The following is a 16,357-nucleotide window of genomic DNA, read 5'->3' on the forward strand; positions in this document are numbered from 1 at the left end:
GCCTCAAGAGTCCCCCACAGCCTTTGAAGAGGAGCCCAAGGGGTGTCTTTTTTTTTTTTTCTTTCAAGTTATGAAATACTCAAGATTCGATTTTAAAAAAAATTGACCAGGCATTTAATTCATATTCTACACAATACATATGTACAAGGTAGGACTTTTCTCTCCTTAATATTAGGTGTTTATTAAACACTCAATTGTGGGCAATGCTGTTGTATAAATAGAAAACAATTTCCCTATTTCATGAAAATATTAAACTTGAAGGATACTTTTCAATTTGTCCGAGATGCTTCTGACATTCGGCCAGTTGCTTCCTCGTGTGTGTGATGGGCAGTGCCCAGCCCTCAGACAGGTAATTTTTCAATGCTCCTTGAAGATAGATTTCTGCCTTTTGTGGAGACTTTTTCCTCCTTGCAAAAGTCAACAAACAGAAGCTTTCATTACGCTTGTGACAATGAATCAACTGAGCGACCACCTTTACGTCTTGCCCTCCTTCCTCCAAACCCACGCCAGGCAGACGCGCCACCTCCAGACGGCCCTTCCCTTGCATGAGAAACAGCACAAACTCAGGACCATGTAATTGGACTCCCACGTGAAGATCTGAGAAATGGGCTCATGATAATACAATACACTGTCTGTCTAGCTAACACACTGGTCAAAGAACTTCCATAGCTAAATCTCAAGGTAAAGAGAGACCATCGTTCACTGTTTCCAGCTGGCAGACAGGAAGGCCAAGGCTCAAAGAAGGCGAAGGGCTCTCCACAAGTGCACAGCTAGTCAGTAATGAAGCCAGGAAGTCTAGGTGCAGAGCCACACAGAGCAGTCACACGGCCCAACCAGGAAGGGGACGAGGGTCAACTCTGAAACTCAGGCAAAGAGCAAGGTGCAGGTTTGCAGGGTTTGCAGACAACTACGAAGAATTAAACAGCAACACTTATCACCCGAGAGAAAAATCTTCCCAGTCCCAATTTAAATCTCACAAATGTTCAGAATAAAATGAAGTTTAAAGTACAAATTACTAACAGCGTGCCTAAGCCTCAGGGCAACACGGACCCTCCCCTCCCCCAGAGGGCCAGAACTGCTGAACTGGGGGATAAAGGCCAGCGCTAAACCAGCACTCACTTTTCCAGGCATCCTTGGAAGACATTCCTATTCTCACTGCTCCACTCTTGAAGCCATGAGAGGTCTCAATTTCTCAAATTAAAGAAATTTTAAAACTATCAAATTATATTGGTTTTCTAGACTTTATGATCCTCCCTCCGACCCCTGTGTTTTATAGGGGTCGGAACCTTCGATACTTGTTCAGTTATCAAATCGAACCAAGATTCTTCCATTCTAGAGCTGGAAGGGACACTACAGACCATTCATCCAGCCCTTTGATGTCTGCATATGAGGAGATGGAGGCCGACTGTCACCCAGCCAGCCTGTGGCCAAGCTGGGACCAGGACCGGAGTGTCCAGTTAGCAGGCCAGCACCCCCACTGTGACTCACTGCCGCAGAATGTGCTAGTGTTCCAAGTGAGCGCAACTCACAGTATCTGAAGATACGGCTTCTTTGCTCCATTAACTAATAACTTACTCCTTAGATACACCAGATGGAGATTCAACAGAGCCAAATTCTAGCCCTGACTCTGCCATTAATTAGTTGTGTAACTGGCCAGCTGCTCCAACTATATCTGGAAAACTAGGAAGTTCACTTAGATGATCTATGAATCCCTTTCCAGCCAATTCACATCAGTTCAAATAAATTATTTCTTGCTTCATCTAATGAAATTACTCTACTTAACACAGATTTCAAGACCTCACTTCAAACACATTTTTTTTTTTTTTGAGAAAATGTAAAGCAAACATCTTTTCCCTTATACCTCTTTTCAGTGCTTTGAAACAGCAACTGCTAGCCAGGATTTCTTCTCCTCGACAGGCTGATTTTATCAAACACACTAGAAATATGCCAAATTTTGAGTCTTTTCTCTGGAATCAAACTCTAAAGCTGGAGCTGGAATGTAATCCTCACACCATCTGTACACACCTTCGTTCAGTCTCTCCCAGATCACTCCTCCCTCACATTCTAACTCATGCAGTTACTTTACAACACCGACCTTGAGGTCTTTGATCCTTTTAAAAAATGTTTGATAAAACTAGAGAAATGCTATACAACAAATATTTAAGAATCTATATCCAAACTTACTTAGCAGTCAGATGTAGATTCTTTAATATTTCTTCATATTATTTAATTAAAGTTAAATATAATATTTTTTATATAATTAAATAAATGTAATTAAATAAAAGAACCTCAAATACCAATAACATTTGTTAGGAGTAACAAGCAGAAAACCTCTCCATTTGGTTTTCAGAGAAATCAAAAAACAAAATGATAAGGATTGGTTAAGAGATTTTACATTTTCAATTAACAAATTAATGTACGCTTTATATTAAACTCCATACATAATAAATCTTCTCTTGCTATTCATGTGAAATGTTTAAAATTCAAAGAAAAGTTCAAGATCAATTACATGTAAAACTCCGCCAGGTCTTTTCCAACAAACTTAGCAGATCGAATCCTCCCAATGCTTGTGTACATTTCAATGGTAGCGTGGGACAGCTCCTATGGAAAAGTAAAACAAATATAATCATATACTGGAACTTTTTTTCTTTCTTTTCTTTTTTTTTTTTTGAGACAGGGTTTTACTCTGTCTCCCCGGCTAGAGTGCAGTAGTGTCATAGCTCACTGCAATGTCAAACTCCTGGGCTCAAGCGATCCTCCTATCTCAGCCTCCTGAGTAGCTGGGACTGCAGGTATGCACAATCATGCCTGGCTAATTTTTTCTATATACTTTTAGTTGTCCAGCTAATTTCTTTCTATTTTTTAGTAGAGACGGGGTCTTGCTCTGGTCTTGAACTTCTGACCTCAAGCAATCCTCCCGCCTCAGCCTCCCAGAGTGCTAGGATTAGAACCATGAGCCACCATGCCTGGCCCATGGACTTGAATTTTTAATGACAAACAAATACTACATTTATTTACCCAAAGCTGAAGCAAAAGACAGTTATTAATGTATTACTACTTTTTACTTTGCATCTATTTTTGTGTTGAGTTTTTCTATAATATGTAATCAAAGTCAGTAACTTATATATAAATTATGAAGCATAATAAAAGAAATACCCACAAATTCATCCAAAATACAGTATTTAACTTTTCAAAGTACTTCCCATATGTAGGTAACAGTTTTGATACTTTTCTCCCCTGCCTGTGTAACAGGGACCAACCATTAGAGGCTACTCTCTAATGCTCTGCAGTTCACTGTGGCCCAGGAACACAGGTGAGCCACTGAACTTCTACCCATGCTGCTTTCTGATGTCTAATTTAAATCTTTCAAAATCAAGCTCTGCCCATGTCCATATTACTCCTTTTGATAAAGAAAAGGATTCATTACCCTCTCTTACAATTTCTATTCTACTGAATGAGCAAACCCAATTTGAACATAAATTGTAAGTATTCAAAGAGGCTTTCATGCCTAATTATTAGTGCCATGGGTACTAATAAACATTTGATGAACAATTATTATTCCCTGTTTTGTTCACCACTCCCTAAGGCACCAAAGAAAACATAAAGGCCAACAAGATGGAGGTCCCAAATACCAGCTCCTTCTCAATCCAAAAGGCTATGTAGCAGGACAAAGTCTTCCAGAAACTGGTCTGCTCCGTGGACAGACAGGTACAACTGCAATACTTACTAAGTAGTGTTTTTCAAAAGCTTCCACTGACGATAAAGCTTCTTTGAGTTTCTTATATGGACTCTGAGCTGTGTTGGCTTAAACAAAAAGAAATGAGAATCCTTCTTCATCTTCATTACATACGGTCATACGAATTTACATTCACCTTACAACACAGCAAGTGGATGACCTCATCTGACTCTTGTGGAAATTACAAACATAGCCATGCCAACCGAAACTATATCACTATGTATATTCCTTTCCAATTAATATATTCCTAAAGTAGTCTTAACTCTTCAGATATACTTCTCTGATAATTAAGACTAGAATTTTTAGAAATAAGCATTACAAATACTCCAATGAATTAAATTACTTCCAAAATGATCTGAAATGGTCTCAAGTTCAAACAATGTAATATAAATATTATACTTTTTCCCTTAAAAATTTATTCAATTTAGTAAGAGTACTTTCAGTTCATGAGGTATTCTTTACTATACTTTATCAACAGTTTTGCTATAATACTCTTATCATATTTTTGTACCTAAAACAATTAGTAATGGTCCTTTCAAAGTGCTTTACCACCCAGGAGTAATTTATTTGTTAAAGATTTGTCAGGCCACATTGCTAGAAAAAGAGGTCATCCGTAATTGAGATGGAGATTGGCACATTTAAATTTCACATGGGCTGTAAAAACGTCATCATCAGCTCATTTAAGCTTAGGAGAAACTCACATACATCTTTGAAAATCCTTCCAATTTCGTAAACTATTTCTAACATTTCTTTACGCTACTGAAAGGTAAAATGTCCTATGTATTGATCCAGTCAGCTAGTAATGGAAATAACCTCCCAAATGGCGAGTACTTAGAACCTGAGTTAAATGCACCAGGTCACAAAGGCTATCTTCCTTCCTTTCTACCGTACCACTCACAGAGGTACACAGAAACGGTACCTGTTTCAGGGCGCTCAGCTCCCAAACCTGCCAAAAGATCAACTGTCCTGTTGAGATCTTCTGAGTCAGGTCCTTTTTCTGACACAAGTCCACACAGATAGCCCAAGGACTTTAGCTGTTAAGATAATCCACAATTTCAATTAATTTACCATAAGAGTCAGCAGAGAATTCAATAATTTAAATGTAAAAATTCAATAAATGTATTTCTTCTAAATTTAGCTTTCCTAGCCAAATGATTCATATCTGGACAAAACAACACAACTTATTGGGATCATTTCAAACCCGCACATCCTGTACGACAGCTCTGAGGGCAGTAACCCTCTGCTTCCACCACTCACGTCCCCACGTTCCCCCGAGCTTCCGCGGTCCACTGCGCCACCCGCACCTCCACGAGCTCCAGCAGCCCGCCCTGCTGCACACAGCGCTGTCACTGCCAGCGGGACCAAAGCCGAGTTTCTACAGTGTTCCACACTTCACCCTTCCTTGTGCCTCCAACTCCTGGCGCAGGGCCGCTTTCACGGTGTGAGCACAGCAAGTGGGCTGCCAACGTGCTGAACAGGCTGACATGCAGCAGCAACTGAAACTTCTGCGGCTGCATCCAGACCCAGCCTAAGGTCACCAGCGCGGCCGCACTGTGATCTAAGTGAGCAACGCTTCTCCTGACAGCTGATCCCCCCATCGCCCAGGCAGGCCCGCAGAGAGGCACGAGCACTCCGCGCGGGGGCGGTACCTTTTCTGTGGCGTAGCTCCACAGCCCCACGGTGTGGGCGATGTTTGAGTCTAGCTGCGCCCGGTCGCAGCAGCCTTCGATCCTCTGCAACACCTCCAGGCAGCTCAGAAACACCCAGCAGTCCAGAGCACCAGGCGGGACGGAGACCTGAGGGGCACAGGAGCGGGCTGTGAGAGCGCACGGCGAAAAGCACAAACCAGCGCTCTCGCCAGAACCTTCCACACTCTCGGCCCCCGCGTGCAGCTACCCACTCTACTGTGCTGTCACCTCACAAGCTACAGAAAACAGAGAGGGCAGAGGACAATGGTTCCCTGAGTTCACATGGGGAGAGAAAAGGAGTGTCTACACCCAAACGTTAGCGGGTTTTATGTGTTTGATGGTAACCAGCAACTGAGCAGGATATAACCTTCAATCATGTATTGTAAAAACCTTACTGACAAAAAGAAGGCTATAAAAGATCAAATACTGTCACTTACTCTGAGAGCGAGAACTGGTTACACCTCAGTCTGAAGGGGAGATAGGGAGGGACAAACTAAGACCTCAGATGACTGCTTGGTCACATTAAAGAAATATCGTGGCTGGGCACAGTGGCTCACGCCTGTAATCCTAACAGTTTGAGAGGCTGCCGTGGGAGGATTACTTGAGGCCAGGAATTTGAGACCAGCCTGGGCAACATAGTGAGACCCTGTCTCTGCCAAAAATGTTTTTAGAAATTAGCTATTCGGGAGGCTGAGGCAGGAGGATCACTTGTGCCCAGGAGTTCAAGGTTGCAGTGAGCTATAACGACGCCAAGGCACTCCAGCCTGGGCAACAGAGCAAAACCCTGTCTCTAAAAAAAAAATAAATAAATAAAGACAAAAGAAACATCATGTTCATCAGCAGAAACTAAATACTGAGTAGATATTATATGATATGCAGGAATGAGTTAATATTTTTAGATGTGATAAAGACAGTATGATAATATTTATTAAAAAAGAGCTCCTATTGCTTAGATACACACAGAAATATTTACAGATAAAAGGTGATGTTCGGGATTTGTGTGAAAAATAATCCAGGGGGAGCAGACAGGGGTGTAGGCGACACAGAGACGTGCAACCGTTGTCTGCTGACAGACCCCTACGAATTCGTATTATCCTCTCCACTTTGCATGTATTTCAGCTGTTAGATTTAAAAAGAAATGTTTTATTATTAGAAATGCAAAAGCACCTAATATACATAATCAATTCTACACCTAATGTATATAATGGATTCTAAGATGCCTGTTTCCCCCACATGTTAGCGTGTGTGAAATAGGAGTGTCTCTCAGCCAGTGGCATCTCACACTTACAGAAACTGGAAATGCTGACTTTTTCTTGGTGGCGCTGATTTCACGACGTATCTCTGTTTGGGTGAAACATGTTACTTGGCACTACTCAAAATGGGAATGGAGGAGGGGACCCCGCACCAGCCCACAGGCGAGGAGCTGCATGTGCCCCCGACACTGACTCAGGGAAGGCGTCTTCCAGACGCCCTGAGCACAAGTAACAGGAAAGGGTCTGGAATCAATCAGCAAGGACCAAAGAGTGCCATTCAGTGTTCCTACAAAAGCTAAGTAGCACAATTTTTTAAAAAATGAGATAAACTACTTAAAATCCTTTGAAAAAAATCAGCATAAAAAAAGCTGCATGATCAGAAGCTACTGTTATAAAGTCACCCAAACAGACCACACCAAAGGGAGCACAGAAGACTTGTCAGCTGGATGCAGCTTTGAGACCCTGGGCAGTGCCCTTACCAATCCAACCAGAGCGCGCCGAGTGGCGACTTCACCGTGCATGGTCCGAGATGCCAGGTGACCTGGGTACTTCTCACCTCCCAAGACACTACCACCACAGGTACTAACTCTGTGAAGCTTCCTGTAAACGTGCCACCTCCCCTGGGCACACACTGGTGACAAAAAGACCGCATGGGACATTATGAGACACTCATACAAAGGAGGATGACACACAGTGCTCTAGGGTAAGATGAACGCACAGAGAGGGAAGGAAAAGCACTCGAGTCAAGGCAGAGGAGCCAGCAGAGGGTGCCAGAGCAAAAGTGGCCGGGCACATGGGGGCGGTTCCACAAACAGAGCACCTGTGCCTCAGTGGCTGGGCCGCTCTCCAAAACCAAGTAAGGGAAACGTGACAACAGCAAAGGATGAGAGCAAGGTGACAGACGCCACAGACTCACACTCAGAAAGAGCCCAGAAAGATACACACCGAACTGTGAACAGCAATATTAGTTGACATGTGGCAAAACTACAGAACAGATGTTTTCTTGGTATATTTACTTTCTGCAAAGACCAAGCACCACTTTGGTAGGTGTGAGCCACAGTATTTAAAAAGTAGCAGCGTCAGGCAGCAGCAGCTCTGCAGAGGGTCAGAACAACAAAATCCAATGGCAGCCACTGGCCGCCGCGCAAGTTTCCGCCTCAACTTCCAACCCGGAGGAGGAGGGAGAGAGCAGGCAGGTCCTTCACGCTGACACAAACACACAACCACAGACAAATGCAGGGTTTTCTTCCAATAACTGAAGCCCGAAGGCTCCCAGCCAGTCCCACCAGGTGACCTCCAGCCACCGCTCCCTCTGGGGACTCAGCACTCGAGGTGCCACGTGCCCTGGGACTGCTCTGGCTTCTACCACAAGCTCTTCTCAGTAGCTGATCAGTGGTTCTAGTGCCTGTTTTCAGACAGCACCGCAGCTTTCCACATTTCCCATCACACGTCATTTTAAGATTTTATTGAAGAAAACACATGCATATTAATCTGGCATGCGTAAAGTGTGTAGTGTCACCTCAAGGTGACGTCACTTCCCACCGTGTGTGCCCCCTCAGCTCCCAAACAACCCCCAACCCAGCACCCCAAAGGGGGCCAGGCCTCCTGTTCCCTCTGCCCATTTTAAAGGCCTGACAGAGGAGGCTCCGTGGCGGCCAGCCCTTCAGCAGCAGGGCATCTGAGACTTTCGGAAATTTATTTAAATGAAACAAATTTATTTAAAATATAATGGCAGTGGTAGTTTTTTCATTACCTTAAAAAAATAAGTAACAAAACACACACAGCGAGGTACATAAGGGGCACAAATTCTGAATTTAGAGGTCAATAAATTTTTTCATCCGTAACTACCACCCAATCAAGAAATAAAATCTCTCCATCATCCTAGAAGGTTCTCTGTGCCCCTCTTCCCAGTCAAGAGCCACCCCAAACGGGAACCCCCTTCTCACTTCCGTAACCACCAATCACTTCTGCCGGATTTCGGAACTTCACAGAAACGGAATCCCACAGCACGCGTCCTCTTTTATACATATGGCGTCTTTCGTTCAATCTAGTGCTTTTCAGATTCAGCCTTGCCGAGTCAGCAGCTGGTTCTCTCTCACTGCCGTGTGGCACGGCCTTCTCGGAATCGGCCACAGCTCATAGCCCATTCCCCTGCCACGTGTCAGGGTTGTTCCCAGCATTTGGCTACTGTGGATACAGCCATTTGCCACCCCAACTGCAAGTGGGGAGCCCTTCCAGAACTCAGAAGCCCTCCCCAGCCCCTTGTGCGGCAGCCTCCACGGGAGGACACAGGCAGCCTCGGAGCTCCTCTTCCACAGGACTCCCTGCGGCTGGGACGCGAGAGCTCAGGTGAAGGGGGAGAGGTGGCACTGTGCAGTACAGGGCCACTCTGGTATAGTGGGCTCTGGCCCCAAAGGAGCCCACTCCCTCCTCTGACAGCTGCTGGGCCACAGCCAGGACAGTCCCAAGAGCTGCCACCCTGAGGGGCCCAGAGCAGGGCCTCACCACCAGGTATGCGCACGTGCAATCCACTACCCAAGGGTGATTTTACCATAAGCCACGGTGCCTAGTGACATGGCTGCACCCCCTTGCTCTGTTCTCAGGGAAACAAAGCTGGGAAATTGGCCGAAGTCGGACTGTCTCACAGTCATCCTTTGGTTGGACTCACCTTTCTTGGGCACATACCTACAGGTGGAACTGCTGGGTCACAGGGCAGGTGTGTTTACGCTTTAGGAGACACTACCAAAGAGTTTCAAAGTGGTCGCATGAAGTCACACATTTTCATCATCACTTGGAACCGTCTGTCTTTTTTATAATAAAATCTTATTTTATCCATTATGGTGGAGCTTGAGAATTAAAAAAAAATCCCACAAACTCTGGGAAAGTGTGACTGTCCTGCAGCCACGGTCGTAAACCATCCAAAGGAGCATCAGCCCCTCTCTCCTGAAAGGCAGCTGACGCGGAACGTCACGCCTCCGCCAACGTGCAGGCGGGCCACCCGACCAGCACTGTCTCGCCAGGAGCCACACCTCTGCAGGCGGTGTCCACCCGCAAATGCCACGCCACCCCAGTCTGCAGAGACTGCGTCTGCTCTGCTCCGAGAGCCCGTGACCGACCAGCAGAGCTCTGTCGTTTCACTTGGCAACCGGGCAGTGGTCTTACCCTCTCTTGACAATTCCCATTTCCCCACTGACACTGCCATACACTTCTTGGCCATTTAGATATCACCTTTTGTGAGTAACAGACTCTTTAAACTAATTTCTTAATATATATTCTTTAATTTTCTTACAGCTCCTCCTCCTCTCCTGATTCCTGTATTATTAGCAACAGCAAGAACCATTTTACCATTTTTCAAGCATAAAATTAAAGGCAATTCTTCTTATTCTTTCTTCTGATAAACCTACCTTTAAATATAACCCCCCTACTGGAAAGTACGAGAGTCCTAAGTGACCCCCGGCACGTCCACTGTGCATGGACAGTCGCAGTGGCAGCAGCCCGGGAGCCCCACGCCAGCCACTGGCCTTCCACAAATGAATTACCAGGCAGGCTCACAAAAGACTGGTTTTGCTTAATTTTGAACTTTATATATGAGGAATCAAAACGTACATACTGTGTCTGACTTCTTTAGCTCAACCATCTACGTGTTGGTGAGATTCACCCACTGCAATTTGCTCGTGCTCACTGCTACGTGCTATGCCACTGCGTGAACACAGCAGAACAACGTCATCCCTTGGACATGATGGACATTTGGGTTCTTCTCAGTTTCCAGCTATGACGACTCATGGCGCCACAAGCATTTCTGTACTTGCCTTTGGGTGCACGTGTGTGCACGTTTCTGTATATGCTGGGGAGGACCTGCTGGGTCACAGCATACACGTGTCCCATTCCATCTGGTGTCACTAAGCAACTTTCCAAAGTGGCTGCACCGATTAACGCTGCCATCACTAAACGAGCCCAGTTTCTCCGCCCTCTGCTAGTACTCCTGGAAAGCCTTTCCGCTCGCCTCTGGTGCGTGCGTGCTGGTGATTTCACTGAGGGCTTGGTTTGTGTGTCACTGTGATTAATGAGATTCAGCACCTTTTCATATGCTCATTGCCCACCTGGATATCCTCTTTCGCCTATTCTTCTATTGATTTGTCAGTCTTTCTGAGTTGAGTTCTTCACATATCCTGGCTAAGAGTCCTCTCTCGACTACGTACACTGCAAGTGTCACCGGCCCTGCGGCTTACCTTCTCACTCGCTAAATAGCGCCTGGTGAAGAACGCCCGCTGATTCTGACAGAGCCCGGCTATCACTCTCCCTTATGGGTGGCGCCTTTCACGTACTGCTTAAGAAACGCTTGCCGACCCTAAAGGTCGTGAAGACATCTCCATGTTATCTTTTAGATTGCTTGTTTTACCTTTCATATTTAGATCAAAACTGTACCTGGAATTAATTAATAGTTTGGGGTGTGATATGAAGATGTTTTACATATGGATATCCAGTGGACTCGTCATCATGTATTCACTGAATAAATTTTTCTTGAATCCATCTATTTAAAGTCTACCCCAACCGCCCTCGTTCAGAACTTCATCCCCTTTCCCTTAGACTACAGCAGACATTTCTAAACTCTTTTCCTGGCCTCCACCTAACTCTTCACCTCTCTCTGCCCTCAGCCCTGCCAGGTTCCAACACCTTTCGTGGCACGCCTGCTCCATCGGGCCACGGCTTCTACCGGCTGCAGAACAAAAGGCAAAGGCCTCCAGATCCTCCCTCCCGATACTCCTGTACCTTGTCCCCAAGCCTCACCCTGATGGTATAGCGAGACTAAGCTCCTCAATAAAACCACTTTCTCTGCCGGAAACGTACTCTCCCACTGGCCATCGCCAGCCACATCTACCTGGTGAGTTCTTACTCACCCTACCCATGCCCTAAAATACAAGCTACATAAGGGCAGGGATGCAGTCTGTTCTGCTCTCTACTGGAAATACAGTGCCCACCATGCTTGGTACAAAACAGATGCTCAATGAGTATCTGCTGAATGAATGAATCTTTCTAAACTGAGCTCACACAAGACCTCCTCTAGAAACCTTCCCCAGCACCCCGTAAATGTTCACTGAGCTGACCTGAGGAGCCCCGCAGAGTAGCCTTTTCCTGTTTATGGTACCCCTGTGCCTGGACGCTTCTGCCACTGCCGAGGCACTGTCCAGATGACCCTTGTGGGCGGCTGGCTCAGTGCACGGGACGACAGGCTGCTGGCTGGGAGGTGGGGCCCGTGTCGTCTTCATTTGGGTGCCCTCTCCTCCCGCCATGTTTTCCGCCATGCCTACCAGGGGAGCAAGTATTTCCTGAATGATGCCTGACAGCTCTCTGGCCCTGTCCAGGGAGCCGTCGGTTCCTGTGATCCTTCCTCAGCAGCCCCAACCCCCCAACTCTCCTCCTCCTCCAGGCCATTCCTACCACCCTTCCTGTGCAGGTCCTGGAGACTCAAGGCTGCCAGGAATCTAACAGGTGCAGCACAGGTAAGGAGATGCCAGGTGCGAACAACCAAAGCAGATCTCTCAATCGTTGTAGTTACAGGTAGCTAAAAGAGTATCATTTTGGAATACAAAATGTTATTTTCCTCATTTGCGTGATCAGATATCTAAGGCAAGAAAAATAATTTGATAAAAACTCTTCAATTCTTAAGTCTATGACTCAGGCTAGGCACTAATGAGATTAGCTCTGAGATAAGAATTTCTCCTTTGGAACTTAAATAATTCCACTTAGCTAAAAAAAAAAAAGGTCTAAATATTTTAAGATTATTTAAACTAAGTGTTGAGTCTGTTATTTAGTATGCTCGGGTACTGTAAAATAAGTTACCACATTATGAAATACTAGCCCTCCCAACAGTTTGGCTACTATACTAAACTTAGACTGGAAGAGACCTTGGGAACTCCCCTGGGACTTGGAAGGTCTGGCCCCTACGGCTAGTTACATGAGTTTGGGTAGGTCAACAACCACTTCCAGATTCAGTTCCTGGTTTATAAAATGGAATCAGACCACTCACTTAGGAGCTCTCACTGGGAACGGAGCGCGGGGTGGACACGAATCCTCTGAAGTTATACGTGACATTTTGTAAGTGCATATGTGAACTGTTCTGGGTAAAGAGATCACTGAAACAAGAATCAGACAGACTGGTCTTTAACGCTCCTTTCCCTCACGGAAATGTTCATGATTCTATGGGCAATAGGAGTTCAGTCATCCTTGGGTGAATTAATCTTTAAAGGCAAATATTTTGCTAACTGGTGTCTTTTACACACCACAGCACATGTACACACGCTTATTTATAACATATCTTCCATTAGGCTTCATGCTACTGATCGACAGGACACGGCTAGCCGTGTGCCACTCACATGGCCACCTGCATGTCCATGCGCAAGACCATTTATCTGAAAAGATAGTCTTGAAATAAAATAAATGTCTGTGTACAAAACTCATCTGTGTGTCCATCAGATGAGTCATTTTTATCAGTGAGGATCAGCTCACACAATATAAGCCAAAGTACCTTAAAAATTATACTGAGAAACTGTGCTACGAGACTTGCTTTGGACCAACATGAACTTCACCATGTTGAGAGCAGAAATTATATTTTTGAGCAATTAATCAATGTAAAAAGTAATTATGCATGTAATATACTAAAAATTAAAGACATTCAGAGAAAGAAAACTCTTTCCTAAGCACAAACAGTTCAATGCCTGAGATTTCAAGGTTCGGAGTTTTCTGTTTGAACAATCAAGAAATGGGTAAATTGGGAAAAGAACCGACTCACTTCCAAGAGCTTCAGTTCCTGCACACAGTTGTGCAGCAGCTCTAGGGCGCGCTGAGCCACCTCCCACGGCCTCTGCAGGAAGAGGAGCAAGGTGCACTGGCGAGAGAACAGGTAACTGCGCAGATCTAACAGGGTGGCTTCTTGCCTCTGTATCAATTCCCGCTTCTCCATATCTATGGGCTTTCGGAGGATCAATCCGTTCCAGCTCTTCACCGGCTGGCAGAAAAAAGTCAGCCAGTTGGCACCATCTAAACAAACACACATTATGAAAGGCGCTGACTACGGGTACTTCACCTTACTGAGATTCTTGCTCAGGACTGTGCGGCCTTGTGGACAGGAGGCAGCTCAACAACCGGTTACCCTGACCACTGCCCCGCCCCCTTTAGTCTAGTGACATTCACCCATTCAGCTCCCAGCACCTGGTGGCTGAGCACAGGGTAGCAGGACCCAGGCAGCAAGGCACACCGGCTCCCCACACCCAGCAAGCCAGGAGCGGGAGCTGAAGCGGTCGGCAAGCCGTCAGAGACCTCAGGCTCGTCTGGGGCTGGAGTGTGCCTGGGCTGCCTTGTCTTGCCCGCGGGCTGGAGTGCAGCTGTTCCCCTGACCACCCCGGTACTTCTGTTTTCCTCAGACTCTGCATTTTTCCGTACTTATCCCTACCTGCGTCAAGCTCCTACAGGGGAGAACAGGCACAGGGAGGACTGAGCAGCAGCAGGGGAAACCCCTGCCTGTCAAAAATCTCAACAGGGCTCCCCTATGATCTTGAAATAAACATAAGAACCTACAATAACAAGTCACTAAATTTTTATGGAAAAAGGTGTCGTAACCAGTTCATTCGGCATTCGTATCAGGAAATGACTCAGCATGAGCACACTAAGTGTCTGCAGTGCCAGCCGCTGCCATCCCCTCCGAGGGGGGAGGGGGTCCCCTCCGAGTCCCTGCACCAGCAGCACCATCTGCCAGGCCCTGCCCAGGATTCTCCAGGGCACTCCCACGTGTCACCAGGCCTCTGTGCCAAGGGCACCTCCTCAGGGAGGCCACCCAGCCATCCTGTCTAGAGTCCCACGGCACCTCCCTCACTCTAACCCTCACCCACGTCCCTCTCTGTCGGCTGCGATTGCTACCATCGGACATGAGGTTACACGGATGCTTTCCATGCCTGTCTCCCCTTCACGCAAGCTCCAGGAAGGGAATTTGTTTTATTCCTCGCTGTATTTAGAACAGTGCCTGACCCACGGTGGGCCTGCAATAAGTATCTGTTGAATAAAATAACAAAAATAATCTTTTCATAATAATGACAAGTCAGACACAAAACTTGGTCCAGGCTTACTTTTGGCTTTTAAATTGCTCCAGATTTATTTTAAAACTGGGGGGGGGGGGGAGAAATTATGTGAAATATAGGAAATATATAAGGTTTTTTTCTCAATTTTTTTTTTTTCTAGAGACACAGTCTTGCTCTGTCACCTAGGGTGGAGTACAGTGGCACAATCATAGCTCACTGCAGCCTCAAGCTCCTGGACTCAAGTGATCCTCCCATCTCAGCCTCCCAAGTAGCTGGGACTACAGGCACGCACCACCATGCCCGGCCTTATATGAGATATTTAAAAGACATATATGTATAATATGGATAAGTAAAATATAAAAAATAAATATAAGAAATATACTTTTACCTCTTCAGATTTTTTTTTCAGTTAACTGCTTTGGTTATGTGTTTGCATTTGCATGTTAGCAGAGCAAAATATCCAAACCTGAACTTCATAAAAATTGGCTTGGGGTGAGTATCCACCAGTGACATTCATGATTATTTGCAGAGTCAGGACAGTGCCCACAGTTGGCGCTGACTGTCCCAGGACCTCATCTCCCTATATACGGCTCTCTAGCTGACACTACGGTTCCCTGAAATCACTCCTTTCTCCTGCACAGTGACAAGGGTTCTCCCAAAGAATGCCCAGCAAACGTGTCTATCCAAGCATTGCTTGTGGTGGCAAGAAGCAGAAAACAACCCAAATGTCCAACAGCAGGGATGGCTGAATAAACTCTCAGGAATCTGCACTGAAACACTGTGCAGCTGTTGACAAAAACATCTTAGAACTGGATCTGTTACCTTGGAGAGATGCCCACAATGGACCATTAATAAGAAAAAGGAGTTATAGAGAAACGTCTAAATAATATCATTTCCATCGAAACACGTATTAATAAAAAACAGTGAGGAAACGATTATCAATGTTTTTCTTTGTATATGGTTTTGTTGTGTTAATTTTGTAATATTAAAAGAAGAACTAAAGATACCATTTAAAAGCTTACAAGAAAGATGAACACCCACTACAAGGATGTTATCTAAAACAGCAAGGAGCCCCCGGGTCTTACAGAGACGACCTGTGAACAGCAGTGAGAGAGCCTTCTCCTCTCATCCTAACCAGGAGGTATGGAAGCAACACTGGCAGGCTGCTAAGTTGCAGGCAGGACACTTTGGACCCGAAAACAGCTTTTTTAATGCTTTTATTACTTAAGACTCTTCTAAAAAGTAAAAGTGACTAATTCTTAATTCCCATTTCATTTCCTAGAAGAATCATGAGAATACATCTGATATAATTTATACAAAAACTACACAAGATGATGCATCATTCGGTAAATAAATGGCAGCCTCAAGACTACTTGAAAGTGGGGAAACTATGCTGAGCAAAGACCCTGATGCTGAACAGCACTACTCACCCCCGGCCCCGAAGTTGACGACGTACTGTGAGAAGAGGGCGTCCAGCTCGTCATACTGCACCAGCGCATCCTCGAACTGCTGCAGCATCTCAAAGACAAAGGCAAGCTCCTCCTGCGCACCCAGAGTAAGTTTGAGAAAAAGCAACAACAGAAATCAACATCCTGAAACAATGTATAG

The 16,357-nt window shown here is 45.5% G+C and overlaps 1 protein-coding gene across 2 annotated transcripts in view; it reads right to left on the reverse strand.

The window, feature by feature from the left end:
* Positions 1–16,357, reverse strand: part of TRAPPC10 (trafficking protein particle complex subunit 10) — an 80,838-nt gene that overhangs the window by 22,321 nt on the left and 42,160 nt on the right. For both annotated transcript variants that reach the window (XM_069474912.1, XM_069474913.1), the window contains 7 exons: positions 16,180–16,291; positions 13,468–13,715; positions 5,386–5,532; positions 4,656–4,770; positions 3,728–3,804; positions 2,510–2,601; positions 267–407 (listed from right to left, as the gene is read on the reverse strand). In XM_069474912.1, the coding sequence (XP_069331013.1) occupies positions 267–407; positions 2,510–2,601; positions 3,728–3,804; positions 4,656–4,770; positions 5,386–5,532; positions 13,468–13,715; positions 16,180–16,291 (932 nt within the window). The remainder of the gene's footprint in view (positions 1–266; positions 408–2,509; positions 2,602–3,727; positions 3,805–4,655; positions 4,771–5,385; positions 5,533–13,467; positions 13,716–16,179; positions 16,292–16,357) is intronic.

The sequence above is a fragment of the Eulemur rufifrons genome, chromosome 7 (genome assembly GCF_041146395.1).
Source record: "Eulemur rufifrons isolate Redbay chromosome 7, OSU_ERuf_1, whole genome shotgun sequence".
NCBI lineage: Eukaryota > Metazoa > Chordata > Mammalia > Primates > Lemuridae > Eulemur > Eulemur rufifrons.